We start from the raw sequence: 27,844 nt of genomic DNA, 5'->3' as shown, positions 1-27,844 counted from the left end.
CCACCAGGAGGATTTATAATCGTTTTTGTTGGGTTGTCTGTCTCTTAGTTACTTAGTCAGCAAAATAACTCAAAAGGTAATGGTCGGAATTTCATAAAACCTTCAGAAAATATCCTAAATGGGATAAAGAACAGCTCATTTGATTTTGGGCCTGCTGCTGATCATTTCTATTATGTTACAAGCTTCATCTTCTGTGCATGCGTATGCTGGTGGCCTCACAGAGACAAAGACCGGGGATGAGTGACAAGTGTGCTCACACTTTTTTATTCTGCTATAGATAACTCAAGGAACTACAGGCAAGTTTTTATCTACATTTTAGGACATACATTCACATACAGCAAAACTATGATTAATTGTATTTTTGGGGCATTCAATCGATTGCCACGGGACTGTTCAGTTTATCTTAAAAGACAATTTGCCATTCATCCAAGTAGGTCTCATCTGTTCATGTTTATAGACCTATAGATTGGTCAGATCTAGTGTTGGACCTAGGTTGGTCGGATATAGTCTAGATTAGTCTAATATAGTCTTATATTAAGATTGATCAGATGTTGAATAGAAAATAATATAACGCTTTAATGTCCTTAAACATGGGAGCATGACGAAATTAAAGGTGGCTACTCTGCTAGGTAAATACATAAATACCAGTACAATCTGCAGTGAAAAATTGAATGACAGTGTAACTTATTGGGAGGGATTCAATATCGTAATGGCCCACGGGTAAAAACGTTTTTTAACTCTGTTTGTCTGATAATCTTCTCCGCTGTCCTGGTCACCCTCTGCAGGGCCAGCAAACCACACAGTTACGTAGTACTGGCTCTATGTTGGCCCCATAAAAAGATGCCTGCTTTTTCTCCTCAAGTTAGTTCCTCCACAGCACGAAGGAAGTGGAGTCTCTGGGGTCCGTTTTTGACCAGTGCTGAAGTGTTGACAATCCATGTTATGTGGTCAGTCTTAATCGCGCCCATCCATTTATTTGTTAAGAATAGAAAAATAATTTAACATAAAAATTCCCTTTCCCAGTTTTTTTGGTTTGCTAATTAAAAAAAATAAAGAAAAACAGATCTGTATCCATTATCCGTTATCTGTTAAAATTGAATAATTGGAAAACTCTTTTCCGCAGTCCCCGTTTCATATTTGTACATATGAGAAGGTTGCACATGTGCAGTGTCTCATTTTCATTTCCTCGTTAGTGAGTGACCTGGAACAACAACAGAAGAACAAGAGTGACGTATTGACATAAAACTATAGACCAACGACACTGACGCCATTCTTTGTCTTCTTCTTCTGTTTTTACGGGTCACTCACAGACGAGGATCCTGAAAAGAGACACTGCGCATGTGCAAGCTACCTATTTGTCCAAACAAATAGAATGAGGAAGGGGGAATAGAGTTTTGATTTGATTCCTATTTTTGATTTTCAAACACTATAGTAATGTGGATATTGGACAGCGGGTAACGATTCATTTTCCGGATTTAGTTTTTTATTATCAAACCCAAAAAATGGGGAAAGTGGATTTTTGTATTAAATTATATTAGACTTAGACTTGACTTTTTAGACTTCCTTTTTATTGTCATTCAAATTTGAACTTTACAGTACAAGTAAGAACGAAATTTCGTTGGATTAGCTCTTGGTAGTGCAGGATAAGAAAAAAAGCAATAAGGTGCAGATATAAATAAATAGATTACCGTATAGATAAATACATTGCACGTTTTCATATGCAACCTGGATTATGGATGTATGTTATATTGTCTTTTTTTTCATTCCAGCGAGTTAATGCATTTTGGGGGGAGTTGAGGGGATAATTTAATTATGATGCGTTCAAGAGTCTTACGGCCTGAGGGAAGAAGCTGTTACAGAACCTGGAGGTTCTGCTACGGAGGCTGCGGAACCTATTCCTAGAGTTCAGCAGTGAAAACAGTCCTTGGTGGGGGTGGGAGGAGTCTTTGCAGATTTTCTGAGCCCTGGTCAGGCAGCGGCTTTTTGCGATCTCCTGGATAGGAGGAAGAGGAGTCCTGATGTTCTTTTCCGCCGTCCTCACCACTATCTGGAGAGACTTCCAGTCTGAGGCATTGCAGGCTCCAGTCCAGACAGAGATGCTGTTGGCCAGCAAGCTCTCTATAGTGCCTCTGTAGAATGTGGTGAGAATGGGGGGAGGGAGCTGTGCCCTTTTTATCCGACGCAAAAAGTGCATGTGCTGTTGAGCTCTTTTTACAAGAGCTCCGGTCTGTAGGGACCAGGTTATATTGTCAGTGATCTGACAATATAAGTATTACTATTCCATCCTAAATTTGGATGGCCGCGACGTACACAAATCTGAGGTCCTCCGAGATATATGTTCCCAGGAACTTAAAGGAGGCCACAGTCTCCAAACTTGCTTAATTTAATTCAAATGGACCATGATCCCTTCTCTGTCCGATTAAAGTGTAAGACTAGATCTGACCAATCTAAATCTATGAGCATGATGTGATGAATCCTCTTGGATGTGAGGTGCAATGTCTTCTAAGACAAACAGAACAGTCGGTCGATTGAATGTCCTTAGAACACAACGACCTGGATGAATGCCAACATCCATATATTTTATTAATTGTTTTATCGTAACATTTCCGTTTTATGTGTCCTCAGTGTATCTGTGCTGATCTTCAACACCACCTCCCACTGTTTTGTCCTTGTCAAGCAGTTCCGTCCAGGTAAGCTTTGTTTAACCACTGTTGCTGCTTATTTATTTCATTCTTTCGACAATTTCAGATCTGCAGTATATTGTTACTCTGTAGCCACTTCTCACCAAAAAAATAGTATTTTTAAAATCCCGTTTATTCATGCTGGTTGGTGCCACATTGCTTAAATACGCCACAAGAGGCCTACCTCCTTTGTTCGCCACTAAATTCAAGGAAGTCTGTGTATTAATATCTTTTGTTCGCTTCTATTGCTGGGAGGAAATGGATAGATACAAAGATATTATGCCCTTTATCGGAGACTTTGCTTGACGTTGGTGTTTTAACATTTGGCCTGTGGATATTATTCATTAGTATAATGTGCTGTATTTTACGTGACACACTTAAATGCAACTTACGTACTAACATTAATGCTTATCCAATAGCTGTATTCATGTGTGAGTGGGAAAAGACCAAGACGCAGCCATGTCAATCTGCTGAAAAGACTGAGGAGGTGGTCGCCGAAGCTGCAGCGTCTAGTTCCGAGAGCCAGGAGGCCCAAGCGCCTACAGCGAAGGAAAGCCTGTCTGCATGGCCGCCGGCCGCCGCTGGAGTCACCTACGAGCTGTGCGCCGGGCTGGTGGACAAGCCAAATCTCTCCTTGGAGGAAATCGCCAGACAGGAAGTACTGGAGGAGTGTGGCTATGACGTGCCTGCTTCAAAACTCAAGAGGATTACTTCTTATCGGTGAGAAGTGTTATCTTTACCATTTGTATTTGTTCACTTTATGATATAATTCAAAAGGCATCCATCACATACACATAATATTTGAACAATAAGCAGACAAGAAAGACCAACAAAACAAGTCAACCAGATTAAACATATATATTGTAGTAGTCATTACGGCTGCAGCTATCGATTATTTATTTATTTGTCGAATAAAACACATTTAATGGTTCAATGGGTATTTTAGGTAAAATAATTGACATAAACAAAAAATTTTCTGCTTGCCATAACTTTCATCCTTTTTTTTTTTTTAAATCAATGCAGAACATTAACGTTAGAAATTGCACTATTAGCATGTGTGAATTAATTCTAAGAAATAAGTCTCTAAAAACTCTTCTCTGTTCGCCACCACTCAGATGTTTTGCATATTTCAAGTAATGGGCACTCAATGCGGTCTTTTTATTTGTGCTCTCATGAATTGAATAATTGAGGCGACAGGCTGTTGCATGGATTTTACTAATGTCCATCCATCCATCCATTTTCTACCGCTTATTCCCTTTTGGGGTCGCGGGGGGCGTTAGCGCCTACCTCAGCTACAGTCGGGCGGATTGCGGGGTACAACCTGGACATGTCGCCACCTCATCGCAGGGCCAACACGGATAGACAGACAACATTCACACTCACATTCACACACTAGGGCCAATTTAGTGTTGCCAATCAACCTACTAATGTCCCAACCATTAAATATGCGTGGTGGTCAAGCTAGCTCTGTTCTCAATGGTTACTACTGTATCTTTCGGAGTATAAGTCGCTCCAGAGTATAAGTCGCACCTGCCGAAAATGCATAATAAAGAAGGGAATAAACATATATAAGTCGCACTGCAGTATAAGTCGCATTTTTTGGGGAAATGTATTTGATAAAACCCAAGACCAAGAATAGACATTTGAAAGGCAATTTAAAATAAATAAAGAATAGTGAACAACAGGCTGAATAAGTGTACGTTATATGACGCATAAATAACCAACTGAGAAGGTGCCAAGTATGTTAACGTAACATGTTATGGTAAGAGTCATTCAAATAACTATAACATATAGAACATGCTATACGTTTACCAAACAATCTGTCACTCCTAATCGCTAAATCCCATGAAATACTATACGTCTAGTCTCTTACGTAAATGAGCTAAATAATATTATTTGATATTTTACGGTAAGAAAAAATGACCCATGCTTGTGTTGTTTTCGGCTGTATTAATCGTTCAAATCGCAAAAAGGATGAATGTTTCTTCAGAGTTCCTCGAAATGTGATTTAAAAGGGAGGAAGAGTGCAAGATTTTAAGAATAACGAGAAAAGCAGCACACACTCCAGTCCAAGGGAACAGAGTCAAAGAATGCATGAGTTTGCAGTGATCACTTTGTTAAAGGTTTGCTTGATATATTTTTAACGTTTATCATTTCCAATTTAAGTATTTTCCTAATGTTATTTGTATTTCTTAAACACATGTTTGCTTTGAGTGTTGCGAAAAGCACCAACATGGCGAGTCTAAATAAAATCAAGCACATTTAAGCAAAACCTTAAAGAGTTAAGCTTTTACAGAAGGCAGCAATCATAAATGAAGCTTTGAGCCTATACACAATGTTGACATCTATAGTTACATTTTGATAAAGACAGGAAAAACACAATTGTAAACAGCACGTGCAACAGCAACAAACATGGCAGTAGGCGCCAAGTTAAATCATGAAATGCAACCTTACCCGAGCAAAAATGATGCATATTTATCCGGGAGAGTCCTGATACCGATGTCGTTGACCCAGCCACACACAAAAAAGTTGTAGACCTCCACGCTTTTCCAAGTTTCCTTCTGTTTTGTGGTGTGCAATATGCCGTCTGTAGCACATCAGTTGGATATGTCTGAGAACGCGACCAAAGTATAATTTTTGATATCACTGTACAAATCTTTTTCTGATAAAGTATAGGGATCTGTTCCATTGCACTGTTCGATTTTTTGCTCAATGCTGCTTTTTGCAGGAAGATTGAAAGGCCTACTGAAACCCACTACTACCCACCACGCAGTCTGATAGTTTATATATCAATGATGAAATATTAACATTGCAACACATGCCAATACGGCCTTTTTGGTTTACTAAATTGCAATTTTAAATTTCCCGGGAGTTTCTTCTTGAAAACGTCACGTAATGATGTGTACGATTGACGTCACGGACTGTTAGGAAATATGAGCGCTGCACACACACACAGCTAAAAGTCGTCTGCTTTAACCGCATAATTACACAGTATTTTGGAGATCTGTGTTGCTGAATCTTTTGCAATTTGTTCAATTAATATTGGAGAAGTCAAAGTTGAAAGATGGAGTTTGGAAGCTTTAGCTTTTAGCCACACAAACACACGGTGATTCCTTGTTTAAAATTACCGGAGGTGAAATTTTATTATGGATCACAGTGGTCAAGCGAACATGGATCCCGACCGAATGTCAACTAGCAGGTTTCGGTGAGAAAATTGTGGTAAAAAGTCGCTTCTTACCGGAGATCAGCTGAGCTTGTGCCGTCCATAAAGCTGCCGTCGACTTCTCTGAGATACTGGCGTCAAGACACCCGTGGACAAACACCTCCTACTATCAGGTACTGTTAAACTCACTAAAACACTAGCAACACAAAAGAAAGAGAAGGGATTTTCCAGAATTATCCTAGTAAATGTGTCTAAAAACATCTGAATCCGTCCCAATGCAATCGCGTTTTGTTTTTTTGTTTTTTTCCAGTCCGTCGCTTTCAATATCCTCAAACACGAATCTTTCATCCTCGCTCAAATTAATGGGGAAATTGTCGTTTTCTCGGTCCGAATAGCTCTTTTTTCTGGAGGCTCCCATTAAAAACAATGTGAGGATGTGAGGAGCCATCAACGGGTGACGTCATCGTCTGCGACTTCCGGTAAAGACAGGGCTTTTCTGTTACCAACCAAAAGTTGCGAACTTTATCGTCGATGTTCTCTACTAAATCCTTTCAGCAAAAATATGGCAATATCGCGAAATTATCAAGTATGACATAGAATGGACCTGCTATCCCCGTTTAAATAAGAAAATCTCATTTCAGTAGGCTTTTAAGCCTCTTTTGTACTCAAATTGTAAAAATTGGACCCATTACCTCCCTGCTTGGCACTCAGCATCAAAGGTTGGAATTGGGGGTTACATCACCAAAAATTGTTACAGTACTCGGCCACAGCTGCTACTCACTGCTCCCTTCACCTACCAGGGGGTAAACAAGGGGACGGGTGAAATGCAGAGGACACATTTCACCACACCTAGTGTGTGTTACAATCATTGGTACTTTTACTTTAACTTTCGATATCTTGCACGCTGCTTGCTGTTCATTAGCCATTTTAGCTTTGTTGACCACCACTGGTTTTCATTTCCAAAAGGAGGACAAGTGTCTGAATCCAAGCAATAAATCAAATAGCTTTTCGATGAATCGTTTCAGGTATAATACTAATTTACTGCACAATAATTTAGTTAAATGTGGTCCAACATGGTGTAGGTAAATGCTGTGTAAATCCTTTTTATATATACAGTATGCCTCACAAGATAAGAAAACATTTAAAACTGTTTTTTTTCTAGTACCCACCACTGATGATGGATGAGAGCTAAAGATTCAGAGATATATGCAGGGTCAACGGAAGCATCAAGTGAGCCATCAATCTTTTTAAATGTTTCATTAGCAAGCCCAATGAGACAACTGAGCAGGAAGAAAAACAACCCCTACCGCACCTGCACAGGGTAGACTGACGGCTCTCATAACTGTGCTTTTGATTTGACTCGCTGGCCTCCTCCAGCTTTGTTGGTGTTGTCTATGGTCCTTGTTACGTGTGGGTCCGCTTCCATTTGAATAGATGGGTATCGTCTTAACCCTCACGACCCCTATGAGGGTGCAGAATTTTGACGGAAGTGCATTGTGTGGCGGTGAAGCTGCACGCTAAGGCATTGAAATGATTTACTGTGGCGGCTAAATGGGCTTTGTTATGTATTATAAACACTCAGAGAGTGAAATGACATACACATTGTACTAGATGTTATTTGGGGTAGCAATTGTTTGATATATCTGATAACTATATTGAGCTCTCTACTTTTAACTGTGGTAGATATTTTGACTCATGAGAATATAAACATTTCCATGCTGCCTTTCAATACTTAATTCAGTGAAATCTCGTGAAGCAGATTTCTTTATAAGAAACACTGTAAATATGGATAATTGCTTGCATCCTTGACAAAAGTCCATGTTTTATTGAAAGTTTGTACACTTTGAACAATTGATCAATCAATGTTTACTTATATAGCCCTAAATCACTAGTGTCTCAAAGGGCTGCACAAACCACAACACAAACCACTACGACATCCTCGGTAGAGCCCACATAAGGGCAAGGAAAACTCACACCCAGTGGGACGTCGGTGACAATGATGACTATGAGAACCTTGGAGAGGACGAAAGCAATGGATGTCGAGCGGGTTTAACATGATACTGTGAAAGTTCAATCCATAATGGGTCCAACACAGCCGCGAGAGTCCAGTCCAAAGCGGATCCAACACAGCAGCGAGAGTCCCGTTCACAGGGGAGCCAGCAGTAAGGAAACCATCCCAAGCGGAGCCGGATCAGCAGCGCAGACATGTCCCCAGGCGATACACTGGCAAGCAATACATTAGATTAGATAGATAGTACTTTATTTATCATGGCCACCGGAGAGTGGGACATAGGAGAAAAAGAAAAGAAACGGCAGATCAACTGGTCTAAAAAGGGAGTCTATTTAAAGGCTAGAGTATACCAATGAGTTTTAAGGTGAGACTTAAATGCTTCTACTGAACTACACAACATAAAGTGCTTTTCAGTACCGTGTATCAAACATAAGTAGAGATGTCTGATAATATCGGCCGATAAATGCTTTAAAATGTAATATTGGAAATTATCCGTATCGGTTTCAAAAATTTTAATTTATACATTTTTAAAACGCCACTGTACGGAGTGGTACACGGACATAGGCAGAAGTACAGAGCGCCAATAAACCTTAAAGGCACTTCCTTTGCGTGCCGGTCCAGTCACATAATGTCTACAGCTTTTCACACACACAAGTGAATGCAAGGCTTACTTGGTCAACAGCCATACAGTTCACACTGAGGGTGGCCGTATAAACAACTTTAACACTGTTACAAATGTGCGCCACACTGTGAAACCACACCAAACAAGAATGACAAACACATTTCGAGAGAACATCCACACCATAACACAACATAAACACAACAGAACAAATGAACAGAACCACTTGCACCACTAACTCTTCCGGGACGCTACAATATAAACCCCCGCTACCCATCCTCCCAACAACCCTGCCCACCTCAACCTCCTCATGCTCTCTCAGGGAGAGCATGTCCCAAATTCCAAGCTGCTGTTTTGAGGCATGATAAAAAAAATAATGCACATTGTGACTTCAATAATAAATATGGCATTGCCATGTTGGCATTTTTTTTCCATAACTTGAGTTGATGTATTTTGTAAAACCTTGTTACATTGTTTAATGCATCCAGCGAGGCATCACAACTAAATCAGGTATAACAATGTGTTAATTCCACGACTGTATATATCGGTATCGGTTGATATCGGAATCCGTAATTAAGAGTTGGACAATATCGGAATATTGGATATTGGCAAAAAAGCCATTAACTCACATCTCTAATAACAAGGGGTTGATGCATCAATGTTTTTTTATTAACAAGTAGGGCTGTCAAGTGATTTATTTATTTTTTAAATCAGATTAATCACACTCTTGAAATGTAATTAATCATGGGTTATTATTTGCTTGCATAATGAAAATCTGCTTAAGAAAATACCCCAATAGTTGGATAAAAATGTCATACAGCAACGTTACCTAAGTAATGAGAGTGAATGACTTGGTGGTGGTCCGTCAGTCTACCCCAGGGCAGCTGTGGCTACAAGTGTAGCTTACCACCATCATCGTGTGAATGATGGGTTCTCACTTTTCTGTGAAGCGCTTTGAATGTCTAAAAAAAGCTCTATATAAATCTAATCCGTTATTATTATCACTTTGACATTTATTAACCATTCTTGATGGCAAAGATGGCGAGAAGGGGAAGAGAGAAGACACTGCCGTCATACTTAACTACAAGGTCTTTCTTGTGGTGATCCTCCTCCTTTTTTATCGAAGTGTTGGTACTCACAACATTCTTTGGGCCAAAGGGCTTATTTTGCAGTTTTACTCCATTAAAAAAAAAATCACAGAAACCGTCTGGAGGTTACATGGATCCTGATCCAATATGAAGAAAGGAAACAGACAAAGAGTGTGCCTTCAAAAAAGACACGCCCACACACAATAAAAATGATTACAGGGGTTCCCTGGATGGACTCTGTGCATAGTGTCCCAAATCTGAGCGAATCACTATCCATTCTTCATAGACACTGACTTGAGTCACCAATAATACCAGTTTGAGGCGCGTAAAGTTTGACTGTACGATAACCGCCCCGGCAAACGAATCAAACCTTTTTTGCTAAAAACCGAATGAGTGTGGAGTACAAAAACCAAGATATGACTGTACATTAGACTTATAAACCGATACCTCAACCTATGAGCTCAGACGGTTCCACGATTGAGCTCCTAACTCAGCACAAATCGGCGCTGCTTATTAAAATGAATTTCAATCAATTTAGTCCACGCTTGGCCCTTCCAAAACAGCACGTTTTTACCATTTAAAGGCCTACTGAAATGAGATGTTCTCGTTTAAACGGGCATAGCAGGTCCATTCTATGTGTCATACTTGATCATTTCGCGATATTGCCATATTTTTGCTGAAAGGATTTAGTAGAGAACATTGATGATAAAGTTCGAAACTTTAGGTGCTGATAAAAAAGCCTTGCCTTTACCGGAATTCGCAGACGATGACGTCACAAGAGTGAGGGCTCCTCACGTCCTCACATTGTTTTTAATGGGAGCCTCCAGCAGCAAGAAGCTATTCGGACCGAGAAAACGACAATTTCCCCATTAATTTGAGCGAGGATGAAAGATTTGTGGATGATGATATTGATAGCGAAGGACTAAAAAAAAATAATAATAATAATAAAGTGAGAAAAAAAAAAAGGCGATTGCATTGGGACGGATTCAGATGTTTTAGACACATTTACTAGGATAATTCTGGGAAATCCCTTATCTTTCTATTGTCTTGCTAGTGTTTTAGTGAGTTTAATTAGTACCTGATAGTCGGAGGGGTGTGTCCACGGGTGTCTTGAGGCCAGTGTCTGAGGGAAGTCACGGCAGATACAAGGACGGCGCAAACTCCACAGATCTCCGGTAAAAGGCAACTTTTTAACACAATTTTCTCACCGAAACCTGCCGGTTGACAAGTGGTCGGGATCCATGTTCGCTTGACCGCTCTGATCCATAGTAAAGCTTCTCCTCCGGGAATTTTAAACAAGGAATCACCGTGTGTTTGTGTGGCTAAAGGCTGAAGCTTTCCAACTCCATCTTTTTACTTTGACTTCTCCAATATTATTGAACAAATTGCAAAAGATTCAGTAACGCAGATGTCCAGAATACTGTTTAATTGCGCGATGAAAAGAGACAACTTTTACCCGCAAATAGTGCTGCGCTAATATTTCCTGACAGTCCGTGACGTCAAGCGCACGCGTCATCATTCCGCAACGTTTTCAACCAGAAACTCCGCGGGAAATTTAAAAATTGCAATTTAGTAAACTAAACCGGCCATATTGGCATGTGTTGCAATGTTAATATTTAATCATTGATATATAAACTATCAGACTGCGTGGTCGGTATTAGTGGGTTTCAGTAGGCTTTTAAGATGCCTTTTAAAAAGAAAAACTCACTTTTAGATAAAAAAAAAAAATGTTTGACAAACATTCCAATAGCATGTACTACCAACAACTACAGTAGAAATAATGTAATAATATCGTACCGAATTTGCCTTATTTTTGTAAGTGTCTCCTATGCGTTGTGTAACAATAGGAACTAAGAAATTGTTTTTTATGTTGCACATGGACAGACATCTTTAAGTGAGGGACCGGAGAAGTCAGCATTGAGAACAATTGACAAATCAAAGCTGGTCAAGTCATGTAGACAGAACAAACTGAAACACAACCCGGGCAGCTTCTTCGTATTTTTATGGATAAACGTCCGTTGTTTTTGGCTTTGTTGGGCTGACTCCCCGGAGCGGCAAACCGGTAGGACATGTTTGTTTCTCTGATTCAGTCCAGTCAGTTTCTTCTCCTTGGCATTAACTTGGTCCGTTCCTGTGGACAAATACTAATTCAGCCTGCAGAGGGGAAGCTCATAACTCAAACTTTGCTCGTAACTTAAAGCGTGTGTTAAAGTACTCGTAAGTTGAGGTACCACTCTACAATAAGATAATCATGATCCATATTCTTATGTATGAGAATGTATTTTTGGACAATTGTGGGCCTTGAGGTTTTACTAAAGCCGCATTCAGGTCACTTTGGCACAAAACCCTGTTCACATCAACCCTTTTGCATAACAGTCGGAACAAAATATAGTAGTACTTCACCTTAGGAGTTTAATTGGTTGTGTGATGGAGCTTTTGAGTGTGTGACGTAGCTTTTCCACTCAAAACACCTGCATCTCAAAGCAACGTCTCCCGTTGAAATAATTGAAATTATTTTAATTGGTGTTTGGCCCCCCCAAAACAGCACTATTTTAACATAACAGGTGAAAAAGAAAATCTAACTTTTTTTTTTTTATAAAAGTATTGCATGAAAAACAATACAATAAAATGCACTACAAACAACTTCAGTAGTTTTATGAAGTAATGTGATTATAATGTCCAGCATTTACCTAGGACGGGGGTCGACAACCAACGGCTCTGGAGCCACATGCGGCTCTTTAGCGCCGCCCCAGTGGCTCTCTGGAGCTTTAGCAAAAATACATGTAAAATGGAAAAAATGAGGGGAAAAAAAACATATTTTTTGTTTTAATATGGTTTCTATAGGACAGGGGTCGGGAAAATTTTTGGCTGAGAGAGCCATACAAGCCAAATATTTTAAAAAGTATTTCCGTGAAAGCCATATTTTTTTTTTAAGACTGAATACAACTAAATGCGTGCATTTTTAAGTAATATCAATATTTTTAGAATATAATAAGTCTCTTATTCTTTTTAATAACATTGTTTTTCTGAAGCTAACCAACAATAAATAAAATAGTTCTTACCATTAATGCGACTTCTTGAACAGGTGCGGTAGAAACTGGATGGATGGATTAAAATGCATGAGAATGTTTTATATTTTGAACTTTATTTTTGACACTGTGATTACCAGCGGAATTATTCATTACTTAACGTGTTAAGCAATGTCAGCTAAGATTTATCTGAGAGCCAGATGCAGTCATCAAAAGAGCCACATCTGGCTCTAGAGCCATAGGTTCCCTACCCCTGATGTAGGAGGACAAACATGACACAAACCTCCCTAACTCAGCGTTTCTCAAAGTGTGGGGCGCGCCCCACTGGTGGGGAATAGAGACATCAATCAATCAATCAATGTTTACTTATATAGCCCTAAATCACTAGTGTCTCAAAGGGCTGCACAAACCACTACGACATCCTCGGTAGGCCCACATAAGGGCAAGGAAAACTCACACCCAGTGGGACATCGGTGACAATAATGACCCAGTGGGACGTCGGTGACAATAATGACTATGAGAACTTTGGAGAGGAGGAAAGCAATGGATGGCGAGCGGGTCTAACATAATACTGTGAAAGTTCAATCCATAATGGATCCAGTAGTCAGCTGGAGGCGTGTCAGGTGGGGCGCGAGAAACGGGAGGAGATTCCACTTTAATTTTTTTTTTTTTTTTTTTTAAATTCCTAGATTTTATTTTTACAACCCCGTTTTCTATACAAACTGTAAATCACTTTGGGATTCTTTCTGTGAAATCTGATATATAAATTAATGTAAATGACTTATTTTTCCTGTAGGCTTTACATTTCTAGGTAGGAGCGAAAGTTTGACAGACGCAACAGTAACTGATGGGGGCGGGGCTGAGCGGAACAAACTTTCGCGCGGATGGGTAGCAGGCTAATGTGTGGACCACAATTACACAAAATGGATAAATTGGCCTACTTAGGGTTAGGGTTACTTAACCCTAACCCACCTCCAAAGACATGCACCTGGGGATAGGTTGATTGGCAACACTAAATTGGCCCTAGTGTGTGAATGTGAGTGTGAATGTTGTCTGTCTATCTGTGTTGGCCCTGCGATGAGGTGGCGACTTGTCCAGGGTGTACCCCGCCTTCCGCCCGATTGTAGCTGAGATAGGCGCCAGCTCCCCCCACGACCCCAAAAAGGGAATAAGCGGTAGAAAATGGATGGATGGATGGATAAATTGGCTTCATATAGAGTTGCATACTGAATTGTTCAAGCCAAAAAAGCACACACAATTGCTGAGCAGCTGATTCTCCCCGCTGCAATAGACATGGTGTCAGTCATGCTTGACGAGACAAGCGCAGCAAAATTAAAAGCTGTCCCACCGTCAAACGACACAGTTGCGAGACGTATATGCGACATTGCAAGTGATCTTGAGGAACAACTCCTAGACCAGGGGTCGGCAACCCGCGGCTCCGGAGCTGTATGCGACTCTTTGATCACTCTGATGCGGCTCAGCCTGTCACGGCCAGCTCAGCTTGTCATCCTGCCTGTCAAACCTCGGGACACGCCCACGGCCGCGCGCGTCTCCGTCCTGACGTGGGTGTCCAAGTTAAAGCGCCTGACAGCGGACATTGAAGATGTTTCACGCCAGAAGGCTGTTCTTGCTCAGAATCACAAACGGTGTGATATTGAAAACCTACCCAAACCAGACAAACTTGTGTTCGAAACTTGGAACACTATCCCCAACTTTTATGTGGACATGAAAAAGTATGCACTTGGAGTCCTGTCGATCTTTGGATCCACATATGTATGTGAGCAGGTGTTCTCCAACATGAACTTTATTAAAAACGAACATGGCACACGCCTCACAGGTGAGGCTTTACAATCCTGTGTGAAGATAAAGGTGACGTCATATAGCCCGGATGTGGAGACGCTGTGCTCTGCGGTTCAGGAGCAGAAATCACATTTTAATTTCCTATAATTTTGCATATATTCACATGTTTTAATTGTTCAGTGAAATAGACATTTTAAGGCATTTTTGGTTCTCTGCCAGTGAAAAATTTAAGTTTGGCGTTTTTTTTCCATTACTACAAGGAGGACTTAAATAGACATTAAGTATTTTACTTAACCTTCAACCCGACGTCTTTTTCGGAGTTAAAACGTTTTGTTGCATGCAGACATTTTATTAAATTTTTTCTGCAGTCGTTCATTGATTTCATAAACGTAACCCATCATAGTTTGTTTATACATAGCACAAGGCAAAAAAAAAACTTTATATGCAGTGTTATTTCATTTTTTTATTTTTTATTTTTATTTTATTTTATTTTGTAATTGTTTTGTCCTGTCCAGCTTCCCAGGCAAATCATATAGTAGATGTAGATGCCTATATCGGCTGTTCACATTTACTTTACAGAAGAGAAGTGTAGGATACTTCTCTTGTTGCCTTATTTAAATTTGACTTTACTAAATGTATTTATATTATCATCTGGAGCAGCAAGGGATAGAAAGAGAAAAAAAGGAAGACAGAGGGGGGAATTGTGGGAATCAGAGGGGGATTAGACAGTGTTATTTCATTTTAAATGTCAAAATAGTTTTGTGGCTCCCATTGTTTTTTTTTATTTGTCAAATGGGTCAAAATAGCTCTTTGAGTGGTAAAGGTTGCCGACCCCTGTCTTAGACAAATTAAAATAAAGTCGTTTTGCTTTACAAGTGGACGAAGCTACTGACAGCAATAAAGACTGCCTGTTCATCGCGTACATCCGCTTTGTGAATGGCAAGTCACTGTGCGAGGATTTACTGTTTTGGAAATACATAAAAAATAGAGCCACTGCTGATGAGCTGTTCAAGATAATACAGTTTCCTCAAAGAACACGACCATAAATGGGAAAACTGCGTGGGCTTTTGCTCTGATGGCGCACAGACCATGGCAGGGTCAAGAAACGGGCTACAGGCTCTAATAAAGAGGGTTACGACAAATGCGCTTTGGACACACTGCGTCATTCGCCGGGAAGCACTCGCGTCAAGGCAGTTCAGCCCCGAACTCAATGAGGTTTTAACAGATGTTGTGAGCGCGGTAAATTTTATCAAAACACGAAAAAGTGACACTTTTAATTGATTTATAACGGAACTTGGTGCAAGTTATTTGATTTATTATTGAACTTGATGCAAGTTATAACACTTTTGTTTTATTTATTATTGAACTTGATGCAAGTTATAACACTTTTGTTTTATTTATTATTGAACTTGATGCAAGTTATTTTATTTATTATTGAACTTTATGCAAGTTATACCACAGCTGCACGGTTTTTTATTTATTATTGAACTTGATTTTATTTTATGTTATTGAGTTTGAATGTATACAACTTGATGTCACATGATGTTCAATAAATTTGAAAATGTTAAGCTTGGCATTAGCGTTCTGTTGAGGCGATGGGGGCAGGTGGGGCTTGAAAACTCCCCCTTGTCCAAAGTGGGGGATGACAAAAAAAGTTTGAGAACCACTGCCCTAACTGTTATAAAGCACACTGTTTATATTAAACATGCTTCACTGATTCGAGTATTTGGCGAGCGCCGTTTTGTCCTACTAATTTTGGCGGTCCTTGAACTCACCGTAGTTTGTTTACATGTATAACTTTCGCTGGCTTTCTAAGACGTGATTTATGCCACTTCATTTTCTGTCTCATTTTGTTCACCAAACTTTTAACCTTGTGCTTAAATCTACAAAGGTGGGTTTTGTTGATGTTATTGACTTGTGTGGAGTGCTAATCAGACATATTTGGTCACTGCATGACTGCAAGCTAATCGATGCTAACATGCTAGTTAGGCTAGCTATATGTACATATTGCATCATTATGCCTCATTTGTAGCTATATTTGAGCTCATTTAATATCCTTTAAGTCCTCATAATACAATTTATATCTCATGACACACTATCTGTATGTAATATGGCTTTTAATTTTGTATTTTTGGTCCAATATGGCTCTTTCAACATTTTGGGTTGCCGACCCCTGCCCTAGGACTACTGTGGTATCTCCTTCCAGCTGCTGCTATTCCATCAAAAACACTGACCGTGTTTTCTATATTTTTGTGGATAAATGCCGACCTGCCCCGTAATGTTTTCGATGACTTCTGTCTTACTTTGATGTATGTCGTGCACTTCTTCTCAGCTCTGTCCTTCACACTCACTTTCTCCCCCCAATGCTTAGCAAACAAAGTTATGTCCCTTGTAGCTATACGCTAATGCAGGGGTCACCAACCTTTTTGAAACCAAGAGATACTTCTTGGGTATTGATTAATGCGAAGGGCTACCAGTTAGATACACACTTAAATAAATTGCCATAGGATTTTTGAGTTTTCTTAAGCTGTGTGCCATAATCAGCAATATTAAAATAATAAAAGGCTTGCAATATTTCAGTTAATGTGTAATGAATCCAGAATGCATGACATTTTCATGTTTTTAGTTGCATTACAGAAAATAAAGGACTTTATCACAATATTCTAATTTTCTGAGACAGTCCTGTATAGATATATGTAAATGTGTATACGTGTGTGTGTGTGTGTGTGTGTGTGTGTGTGTGTGTGTGTGTGTGTGTGTGTGCATTTCGACTGTTTTATCAAACACATTTTTTATTTATATTTGTTGATTAAGTGTCTTAAAACTGTATCACATGGTAAGTGTTTTATATTAGTTGATTAATTAGCGATCCGTTGTGGTGAAAAAGGAGCTGAGCCGGAAGGCAAAGCTCTCAATTTACCGCTCGATCTACGTTCCCATCCTCACCTATGGTCATGAGCTTTGGGTCATGACCGAAAGGATAAGATCACGGGTACAAGCGGCCGAAATTAGTTTCCTCCGCCGTGTGGCGGGGCTCTCCCTTAGAGATAGGGTGAGAAGCTCTGCCATCCGGGAGGAACTCAAAGTAAAGTGAAGTGAATTATATTTATATAGCGCTTTTCTCAAGTGACTCAAAGCGCTTTACATAGTGACACCCAATATCTAAGTTACATTTAAACCAGTGTGGGTGGCACTGGGAGCAGGTGGGTAAAGTGTCTTGCCCAAGGACACAACGACAGTAACTAGGATGGCACAAGCGGGAATCGAACCTGCAACCCTCAAGTTGCTGGCACGGCCACTCTACCAACCGAGCTATGCCGCTGCTCCTTCACATCGAGAGGAGCCAGATGAGGTGGTTCGGGCATCTGGTCAGGATGCCACCCGAACGCCTCCCTAGGGAGGTGTTTAGGGCACGTCCAACCGGTAGGAGGCCACGGGGAAGACCCAGGACACGTTGGGAAGACTATGTCTCCCGGCTGGCCTGGGAACGCCTCGGGATCCCCCGGGAAGAGCTAGACGAAGTGGCTGGGGAGAGGGAAGTCTGGGTTTCCCTGCTTAGGCTGTTGCCCCCGCGACCCGACCTTGGATAAGCGGAAGATGATGGATGGATGGATTAATTAGTTAATTATTGATACATTTTAGAGACTTATTGAAAATATGGACTCGTAGAAAAATATTTTATGTTACGCAGTAATTGCTATATTTTGTAATTTATTTTATTTATACATTCCTGCACTTTAGTTCCGACCGGTTGTTTCCGTGATAATGGTGATACTGTGATTTGATTGGCTGTTAATGTGTCCCTTCCGTCCCTTCCTGTTTTGCTCGGTTATTAAAGAGCGAGTGCTTTTGTTCATGCAACCAACCTTGCTTCGTAACTTTAATGTAGGCCTTTGCTTTGCCTACCAGTGGCGGGAACGCTTGTTACTAACATTCCCAAAACAATTCGCCGAGACAGAGCTCTTATCTCAAAACACTCTTAAGTGGAGGTACCACTTTTGTAGTTTGGTGGAAAAACACATTTTCCATTTACATTTGCCTCTTCTGTTTCCAGGTCGGGCGTGGGCGTCACAGGCGCCAAGCAGACCATGTTTTACGCCGAGGTGTCCGACGACAACTGCGTGAGCGCAGGCGGAGGTGAGCCGCGGGAGGGCGAGCTCATTGAGGTAGTCAAAGTCCCGTTGCATGAAGCCATGACGTTCGCCTACAACGAGCGCATCCCCAAAACCATGGGCGTCATATTTAGCTTCATTTGGTTCCATAACAACATGTCCCCGAAGTACAAGATCTCCACCAACGTGTAACCACTAGTAACTTTGATGTCAAATCACTGGCCCAGCACACCTACTCGCCTCCTCATAGCCCCTCACATTTTTTTTTTGTTTGCCTTTTTCTTCAATGGCACGTGATGACAGGTGGACGTCTGCCACTATTTTGTCGAACTTTTTTTGTGTATTGTTCCTAAATGCAGACTGCCTCAGCAGGCTGTCACTCGCACTTTTCTCCCCCGAGTTTTATGTCATTTTTCATGAAAATGTTTGTTGCCAGGCATCGAAAATGGTATCACATATCCCTGGTTTTAAGTAAACGAATGCTCCACTGCTTAAACTTTTGCGTTGACACAAGCTTCAGCTGCAGACATCTATTTTTTGAACTACTGTGTTGAGCCCTATTTTTCAAATGCCCAGTTTTGGAAAAATATATATTTTTTTGAAATGTGCCCTTTGAAATCTCTTATTTAAGATGCGGTTTTGAAAAAGAAAAAAAAAAAGAAAGCAAACAGCGGAGCATTCCTTTACACTGCGAGCCAGTAATGCAAAAACTATGCTAGTCAATGGCGGCGGCCTTTGATCATGGTGATGGTTGCACCGTGTTGTTAGCAATGCCTCAAACCGTTTCCTTGTTCTGCAGACTTTTAATTGATACCAACGCAATACGCACATTTTTGGAAATGTATCAACATACTTGCAGATTGTTGCTTAGCACTATTAGCTTAAGCACAGTTTGTGTGATTGCGTGAGTACCAAACACGATGAAAGCCACCCTGAATGGTATTGAACTCCTGCTGCACCCAACAAGTAATAAGAACGTGAACGACTCCGTTCACATAAAGGTTGGTTTTAATTCCATTTCGGTTGCGTCAGTTTTGCTGGAATGAAGTCTGACTGGATAAAAAGAAAAATAGTAATCTTCATGTGTTGGCTTACATTCTAATCATATAAGGCAATGTTTAGGTAGGACGTTAACTCGTTAACTATCTATTGTAATGCAAAAAAAATTGCTGCGTCACACACAAACTGGATCCTACTTTGCTGTTTGCTAAAAGCTCAGGTCCGATAATAAAACTCTGGATGAATCTCTGGATGTGTGAGGCTGACCAGCATTTTAATATCATACTTCAAACTCACCTGCAGCAAAGTCTCCAATCGTCCTACTATCTATGAGTATTCCTCCTCGTTCGAATAAAGGGCTGGTACCGCATCGTAATGTTCCGCATGTCAGGTGGAAGAATTTCCCACCATATCTTAATTTTCCTTTTGGACAAGTATGCAAAAACGTATTGTAGATAACCAATCTCTTGGTAGGAACCTCTCTTATGGACCTGAGTGACTGAAAAAAATGTGTTGAAATGTTATTGACTGAACTTTAACACAGAAATGTGAGCTGTAGACACCATGTGAAAAAACACGTTATTTGTTGCAAAATAAGGTGACAATCAACATTTATACGCGGTCACTTCCTTCACAGAGTAGGTTAGAGTAATGATCTCAACAATGTTAGTGATAATCCCAGTTTTTGCAGAAGCAATAGAATAGTTCCAGGTGTCCTAGTGCAATAATTCGGTACAGTTTGGATTTCACCCACACAATTTCTACCAATATCAGCGATACTCTCCTCTGTGTCTTTTCTAGGCATTCTTTTATGCAGAGTTGAATGTTTTTGCAGTAATTTTTTGAATTCTGAGGTAGTCAAGCACTCACACTAATGCATATAAATGTCATTTCTCAACATTTGCAGCCCATATAGAATACACAAATAAGGGCAGGGACGAACTATTGCCGCTTTCTCACTATGTAGTACTCGTTTTAACTTGGCTCCAGTTACTTTGGGTGGTTTTTCAATGTATTTATTTTTTCCCAACATGTGGCTGTTAACTACAGTGAAAATATAATTTGGAAACAAATATTGTTAGTTTATTTTTCAAATTATTATTATTATTTTTAAAAACTAAATTTATTCAAGAGGAGATTGAGGGCCACTGCAGCAAAGTATGAACTGTGGAGTATGTTACCGTAGCGGACAGAAATGAGGTATGGCAACAGGGTACGCTAATGTTAGTTAGCATGTGAGCTAAAAAAAATATTTCCAAAAATGAGAAAACAAGCACATTTTATTTGTGCAAAATTGATAACATTGTAATAATTATTTTTGGACGAATATTTTTGTTCCCAGACAAGTCTATAAGCCGCAGGTGTACACATTGAAACATGAAATATTTACACAGGCGTCTACTGTAAAAGTCATTGAGCGCAGTATTTGTCCCACGCTGCTGCCTTTTGTGGTCCGTTAGTGGTGGTGGATTTCCATTCTTTGTGTTGTTTGTCTGTCTCCTTTTTCGATAGCCCGGTTGATCGGCTTAGGATGTGGGGCCGCGTCTTGTGCATTTTGTCTTTTCTGCTAATGATAACGGTGAGTCCATATGGCGCTAAATGGCTTACTAAATGATTGCGTGTGTGGGTTTGATTTAATGTGAAGTTTTTTTAATTGGCCCACCATGACCCGTTCGGCAATTTCATCGATCTTGATGCAGTGGTGTTCAAAGTGTGGTTCGGGGGGCCAAATATCGCCCCTCACCTTGTTTTTTATTGGCCCTCAGCAGATCATAAGAAGTAAATAAATTCATTATCATCAAGATGTTATTAGTTATGCTGTCAAACGATACATTTTTATAATCAGATTAATCACAGTTTTACATTTGGATTAAGTACATGTTTTACCATTAGTATAAACTTGCTTATCAATTGGCAAATGATTCTATTAACTTAACTCACTAATGCAATTTTGTTGTTAGAATTGATAGAAGGTAAAAGAGCACATTTATTTTCCGTGTTTATTGCAATATATTTTAGAATTAATTACACATGTATTGACGCATATTGGGTCGCTTTAAGCATCTTTAATCTACAAAATGTATCACAGTGGCCCCCACGTCCTTCAATTTTGCTTTCCGCAGGCCTTGCCGGAAAAGGTTTGAGTGGTCTGATGTGACGAGGCTAAATTTATTGGTGGCATGTGAAGCGTGTGAACCCGGAAAATCTATAAATTAGCCGGAGCGTTGTATAAAACTAAGTGTTCAAAGGGTGGGAAAGAAGTAGCTGCTTTCCGTCCGGAAATTACAGTATTTTTGTTACTTCTATTCAAAAACTGCTCAACCAATGAGCAACCAGCAGTAGTTTACACCGCCCGCATGGACCGGGTACTAGAAATAACAATTTTTTTCTACAAATAGAAACACTAAGGTGAGCCAAGTCGGTACTGTGCAGTAAAAAAGGGCTGTCTTTAAAAGCCTCCAATCAGATTTCTTTGATGTCATCCCTTTGCTGCTCACAGCCCACAGGGGCCTACTTTAAATAGTATCCGGGGACTGCCATAGAGCATTGTTATGATATGCTGTGATGTACAATATTAATCCTTATAATCCGCAGTTAGGTTTTATCTGGCATTTCATCACCAAATTCTTGCAATTTCAAAAGGAGTTGCACTTTCTAAGGCAGCGACACTTTATACGTTTTTTTTTTTTTTGGTGAGACAGGTTTTTAATTTTCATTTACATTTTACCACAAGACTGTCCGATCCTGTGCAAACTTGTCAAAATGTGATCCATGTTTGGAAATGTTAAAGAGATACTGCACTTTGCCCATGAGTCAAAATTCTTATGTAAGACAAGAAAATGTATGTTTTTATATTTTTATGCATTCTATATCGTAAATAAATGTTAATAAAAGTCAGCTAACAATGGAGTCAATGGGAGCTCCTCTACTCTGCCCGCGAAGCCCTCTGAAAAACCATCTAAAAACCGCCAACAATGCCTATTTAAATATCGTGATCTGAATATTAACTAAGTATCAGCAATATTGCTATTGTAAGACGATCTATTTTTAGCGGCGCATTGATCACGAAGAGCTAACTAGCCTATGCTGCTGTATTGAAACGTTGACCTGGTGTCCGGCTGCTGCTTCATCTTCTGGTTTGGTAAAAGCTAATTCTAGATTACAAATCACCTGGAGAGTAGCATGTTGTTACCATAGGCCAAGAAGTGGCCATCTTTGACATTCAACTTATACCCGAAGATGGCAGGAAAGACACAAAAAGACGCTTGTTTGGGGCAACTTTTTTCACAAGGACGATTAAATCTTCATCTAAACGGGAAGATATAAAAATCCCATCAGTGGTCATCCCAGTGAAAGCAGACATTGTGCAGTAAGTAATTGTTTTAGTATGTTCATAGTTTATATTTCTTGTTTACCACTTAGCAATACTGCTACACGATGCTTCGTGTTTCACTTAATATTGGATCTGTTAAGCACACAGCTCATCGTCCGTATAATCAGGCTCAAAAATATAAGGTTCTGATCATAATTTGTCCAAAAGTATTCTTTGTTGTTTCTCACAAAGTCTGCCGTGAGTAGTAGATTTGCTGTTGTTAAAGGGAAATGTAAACGTGAAATTAATACGCCACTGTATGCTTAAAATGAGCAAAATAAGTAAATGTTACTGTAAATTCCGGACTGTAAGCTGCTACTTTCTTCCTAGATTTTGAACCCTGCGGCCTATAAAACGGAGCGGCTATTTTTTTCCGCTAATGCCCATAAGGTTTTGTCATCAATAGTTTGCATTAAACTGAAATGGTGTGTTATTGTCTATGCCTCGGCACCAACTTTTGGGCGAGTTTGCTCACTGCAGATATTGCGGGTTGAAAATGTACTTCCTGTTTTGATGGGATAAACCAGAAATAAGCGTCCGTCGCGTTTTGCTATAAAGAATTCTTCATTCATCACTCCAAGCAACCTTTGTAGGTTTCACAGTTTAACTAAAAATGTCTTACTTACTGAACCGTCCCATGTGTGACGCCTGTAGGAGTGTTTTCATGCATGTTTTTATGTGCTATGGTAATGTAATCAAGCTTGCGTTGTTAACATTAGCTAATATGTTAACATGTTTACCGGTGTCTGTGTTAGTGTTAATCACTTACTTTTTGGTGTTGTTTCAATTTCACAAATTCCTCATTACATTCGCCAAAACGTCACCGTGGGGTTATTGAGTCTGTTTAGCTGATTGGAGAGCTAGCTTCCGCAGCTTGTGGGTCCAATACGATGACTTCTGTTTTGTTTGATCATACGTTTTACTGCCGTGTTACAGGAAACAATTAAGATATGTAAATAAACATTTACAAAATATTCCTGTGTAAATAACTTATGTAACAACGTATGTATGTGCGACTTATAGTCGGGTGCGGCTAATACATGGGGAAAAAAATTTCTTCTAGAATTTTGTGGTTGCGCCTTATCCTGGTGCGCTGTAAAGTCCGGAAAGTACGGCATTTGTTATTATTAGAGATGTCCGATAAAATTGGACTGCCAATATTATTGACCGATAAATGGTTGAAAATGTAATATCGGAAATTATTGGTATCGGTTTCAAAAGTTAATATTTATGACTTTTTAAAACGCCCCTGTGTAGACGGACGTAGGGAGAAGTATAGAGCACCAATAAACTTTAAAGGCACTGGCTTTGCGTGCCCAGTCACATAATATCTACAACTTTTATCTAGAACTGAATGCAAGGCATACTTGGTCTACAGCCATACAGGTCACACTGAGAATGTCCGTATAAACAACTTTAACACTGTTACAAATATGTGCCACACTGTGAACCCACGCCAAACAACAATGAAAACCACATTTTGAGAGAACATCCGCACCGTAACACAACATAAACACAACAGAACAAATACCCAGAATCCATTGCAGCACTAACTCTTCCGGGACGCTACAAGATACACACCCCGCCCACCTCAACCTCCTCATACCCCCTCAGGGAGAGCATGACCCAAATTCCAAGCTGCTCTTTTGAGGCATGTTTAAAAAAAATAATGTACTTTGTGACTTCAATAATAAATATGGCAGTGCCATGTTGGCATTTTTTTCCATAACTTGAGTTGATTTATTGTGGGAAACCTTGTTACATTGTTTAATGCATCCAGCGGGGCATCACAACAAAATTAGAAATACTTATGTGTTAATTCCACGACTGTATATATCGGTATCGGTAATTAAGAGTTGGACAATATCGGATATCGGCAAAAAAGCCATTATCGGACATCTCTAGTTTTTCTGCATGTGTCAGTTACTGCATTACATATATATGTACAGTCTGTATATAAAACGTTGATGGAGCTTTTTCAAAATGCTTTATAGGCGGAATAAAGCGACTCCAATTGGTTCCATTGTTAGCTGACTTGCAAACAATTTTTTACGATTTAGAAGGGATTAAAAAAAAAGTAAAACATTCCGTGTGTTCTTGTCTGGCATAGGAATTTTGAAAATAGGCAAAATAGAAAAAAATAAAGTGCATTCCTCCTTTAAGAGACATCACACCTGCACAATATCTGCATCTTTGCAATTGATTTCCAAGCCATTTTTTTCCAGTCGGAAGTGACGTTTGCCACTAAAAAAGCCATATGCTCGCTCTCTTTTAACGCTGGCGAGGTATGCAGCTGGTGGTTTTCAAATTCCTCCTTGCCTGCGGTAACGATAGGACCATGAGCTCAACGTTAAAGACACTTCTACCTCCATCACTCAGGCACACAACCCAACTATTTTGTGCCTGTTTGCTGTCTAACACGGCGCTGACATATCCGACTCTCAGCATCGCATCAGAAAACGATTTCTTTCAGCAGATTTCAGTGTTATATCTTATTCCCCATGACTATGCTGTAGTTGCTTATTTAACTGTGACTGTTTATTTTATATCTCTGCACTTTTTTTTTCATTTTTTTTTTTTTTCATGTCGCTGCGATTTCTTTGATAAAGGTGCTAAATGTGTCCTATTTAGTAAGACAGGTGGAGTACTGTTAAATTAGGAGTTGATATGCGGACGTCGCAGTTCATATATTAACTGTTTGTCTCACTTTCTTCATCAGGCACCACAGCTTTATTCATTTACCTTTTTCCGGGTTCTTTTTAGCAGACTGGTAGCTGGATTTAGACAATCTACAGGAAAGTAATCCGCTATAAAACTCTTCATATTGACAAGATATGTACTGGAAATACAAGGTATTTACATTTTTCTTTATCACAAAGTCTTCAGTCATGTTTTTATTGTCTGACTTTCTTTCTTAAAAAAAAAAAAAATAGACACAAATACGTGTTTTACGCTTTATTAAGAGTGTTGGATCTCTCTGCCCGTTGTTTTTCGGTATTGTTCCAATTCAGTTCATTCTACTGACTCAGTGTTAATATAGGGTAATTTTAAAAACATGACTCTTGGTACAAACAAAATAAGATACTTTGCATGTGCACTAACTGTGGTGGATTAAGCTGAAATAAAATGGGTGCAATACCCAGAAATCATTTTGAGACGATGTCATCTTTGCCTTTTTCACACATTCAGTACACTTGCACAGCCACTACAAGAGAACTGATTTGTATATTTTTTTTAAACTTGCTTTTTTTTTTTTTATATAAATCACGCTCCGTTTTGACCCTTTTAATGACATTAATGTAACAATATTGTGTTTGTTTGTTTTTTCTCCCCAAGAAATATCAGATATAATATTCCAGTGTCAGGATGTCACCATCATACAACTTTTATTAACTGTGCAGGCAGGGGCTTCCAAGTGAAGGGGTAAGTAGAAATGTTGTGGCAGTAAAAGTCGAAGATTTCTTTCTGTCATTTAGAAATGTCTGTTGTATACACACGATAATGCCAAAAGTATTTGGCCACCCATCCAAATGACGACACTCAGGTGTCCTAATCACTTGGCCCGGTGTACAAAATGAAGTACTTAGGCATGGAGACTGTTTGTACAAACATTTGTGAAATAATGGGCCGCTCTCAGGTGCAGTGATTTCCAGCCTGGAACTGTCATAGGATGCCACCTGTGCAACAAATCCAGTCTTGAAATTTACTCGTTCGTAAATATTCCAAAGTCAACTGTGGGCTTTATTATAAGATGACTGAAGAGTTTGGGAACAACAGCAACTCAGCCACCAAAGGGTAGGCCACGTAATCTGACAGAGAGGGGTCAGCGGATACTGAAGCGCATAGCGCAAAGACTTTCTGCACATTCAGTTGCTACAGAGCTCCAATCTTCATGTGACCTTCCAATTAGCCCACGTACAGTACGCAGAGAGCTTTATGGAATGGGTTTCCATGGCTGAGCAGCTGCATCTAACCACTACATCACCACGTCCAATGCAAAACGTCGCAAACAGTCGTGTTAAGCACGTCGCCACTGGATTCTAGACGCCTTTTCTGGAGTGATGAATGACGCTTTTCCATCTGACACTTTGACGGACGAGTCTCGGTTTGGAAGTTCCCAGGAGAAGGGTACATTTCGGACTGCATTGTGCTGTGTGTGAAATTTGGTGTGTGAGGAATTATGGTGTGGGGTTGTTTTTCAGGAGTTGGGCTTGGCCCCAGTTAAATAAACTTTGAATGCTCCAAGGTTCCAAAACATTTTGGACTATTTCATGCTCCCAACCTTGTGAGAACAGTTTGGAGCAGGCCCCTTCCTCTTCCAACATGACTGTGCACCAGTGTGCAAAGCAAGGTTCATAAAGACATGGATGACAGAGTTTAGTGTGGATGAACTTGACTGGCCTGCACAGAGTCCTGACCTGAACCCGATAGAACACCTTTGGGATGAATTAGAACGGAGACTGAGAGCCAGGCCTTCTCGACCAACATCAGTGTGTGACCTCACCAATTCGCCTTTGGAAGAATGGTGGAAATTTCCTATAAACACACTCCGCAACCTTGTGGACAGCCTTTTCAGAAAAGTTGAGGCTGTAACAGCAGCAAAAGGTGGACCGACATCATATTGAACCCTATGGGTTAGGAATGGGATGGCACTTCAAGTTCATATGTGAGTCAAGGCAGTTGTATTTATATTATTTCATATTATTTATTTTGATTATATTTATCAAATATATTATATTTATATGTATTATATCTATTTATATATTATATTATATTATTATTTATATTAGTTATATTATTTCTTTTAATGAATTAAGTAACGTTTACGACCACCTTTTTCCAAAACACAGTATATAATGTGAGATATAACAGGACAATGCATACATTCATCATTTATTTCCAAAATGCTTACAAAAACAAAGGGACCCCATTTTTATGACTTGATGGGGTCCCTTGGACCCCATTTTGA

At 39.8% G+C, this 27,844-nt stretch overlaps 1 protein-coding gene across 1 annotated transcript in view; it reads left to right on the top strand.

Annotated features, from left to right (window-relative positions):
- nudt14 (nudix (nucleoside diphosphate linked moiety X)-type motif 14) overlaps positions 1 to 26,030 on the top strand; it is an 81,896-nt gene extending 55,866 nt beyond the window's left edge. Inside the window, exons 3-5 of the mRNA XM_061886449.1 lie at positions 2,626 to 2,690; positions 3,101 to 3,401; positions 18,446 to 26,030. Of these exons, the coding sequence (XP_061742433.1) occupies positions 2,626 to 2,690; positions 3,101 to 3,401; positions 18,446 to 18,695 (616 nt within the window). The 3' untranslated portion in view covers positions 18,696 to 26,030. The remainder of the gene's footprint in view (positions 1 to 2,625; positions 2,691 to 3,100; positions 3,402 to 18,445) is intronic.
- The last annotated feature ends 1,814 nt before the right edge of the window (positions 26,031 to 27,844 follow it).

Source organism: Nerophis ophidion, linkage group LG24, assembly GCF_033978795.1.
Source record: "Nerophis ophidion isolate RoL-2023_Sa linkage group LG24, RoL_Noph_v1.0, whole genome shotgun sequence".
NCBI lineage: Eukaryota > Metazoa > Chordata > Actinopteri > Syngnathiformes > Syngnathidae > Nerophis > Nerophis ophidion.
Note: the sequence above shows the minus strand (reverse complement) of the source record. Positions and strands in the feature narration are given on the sequence as shown.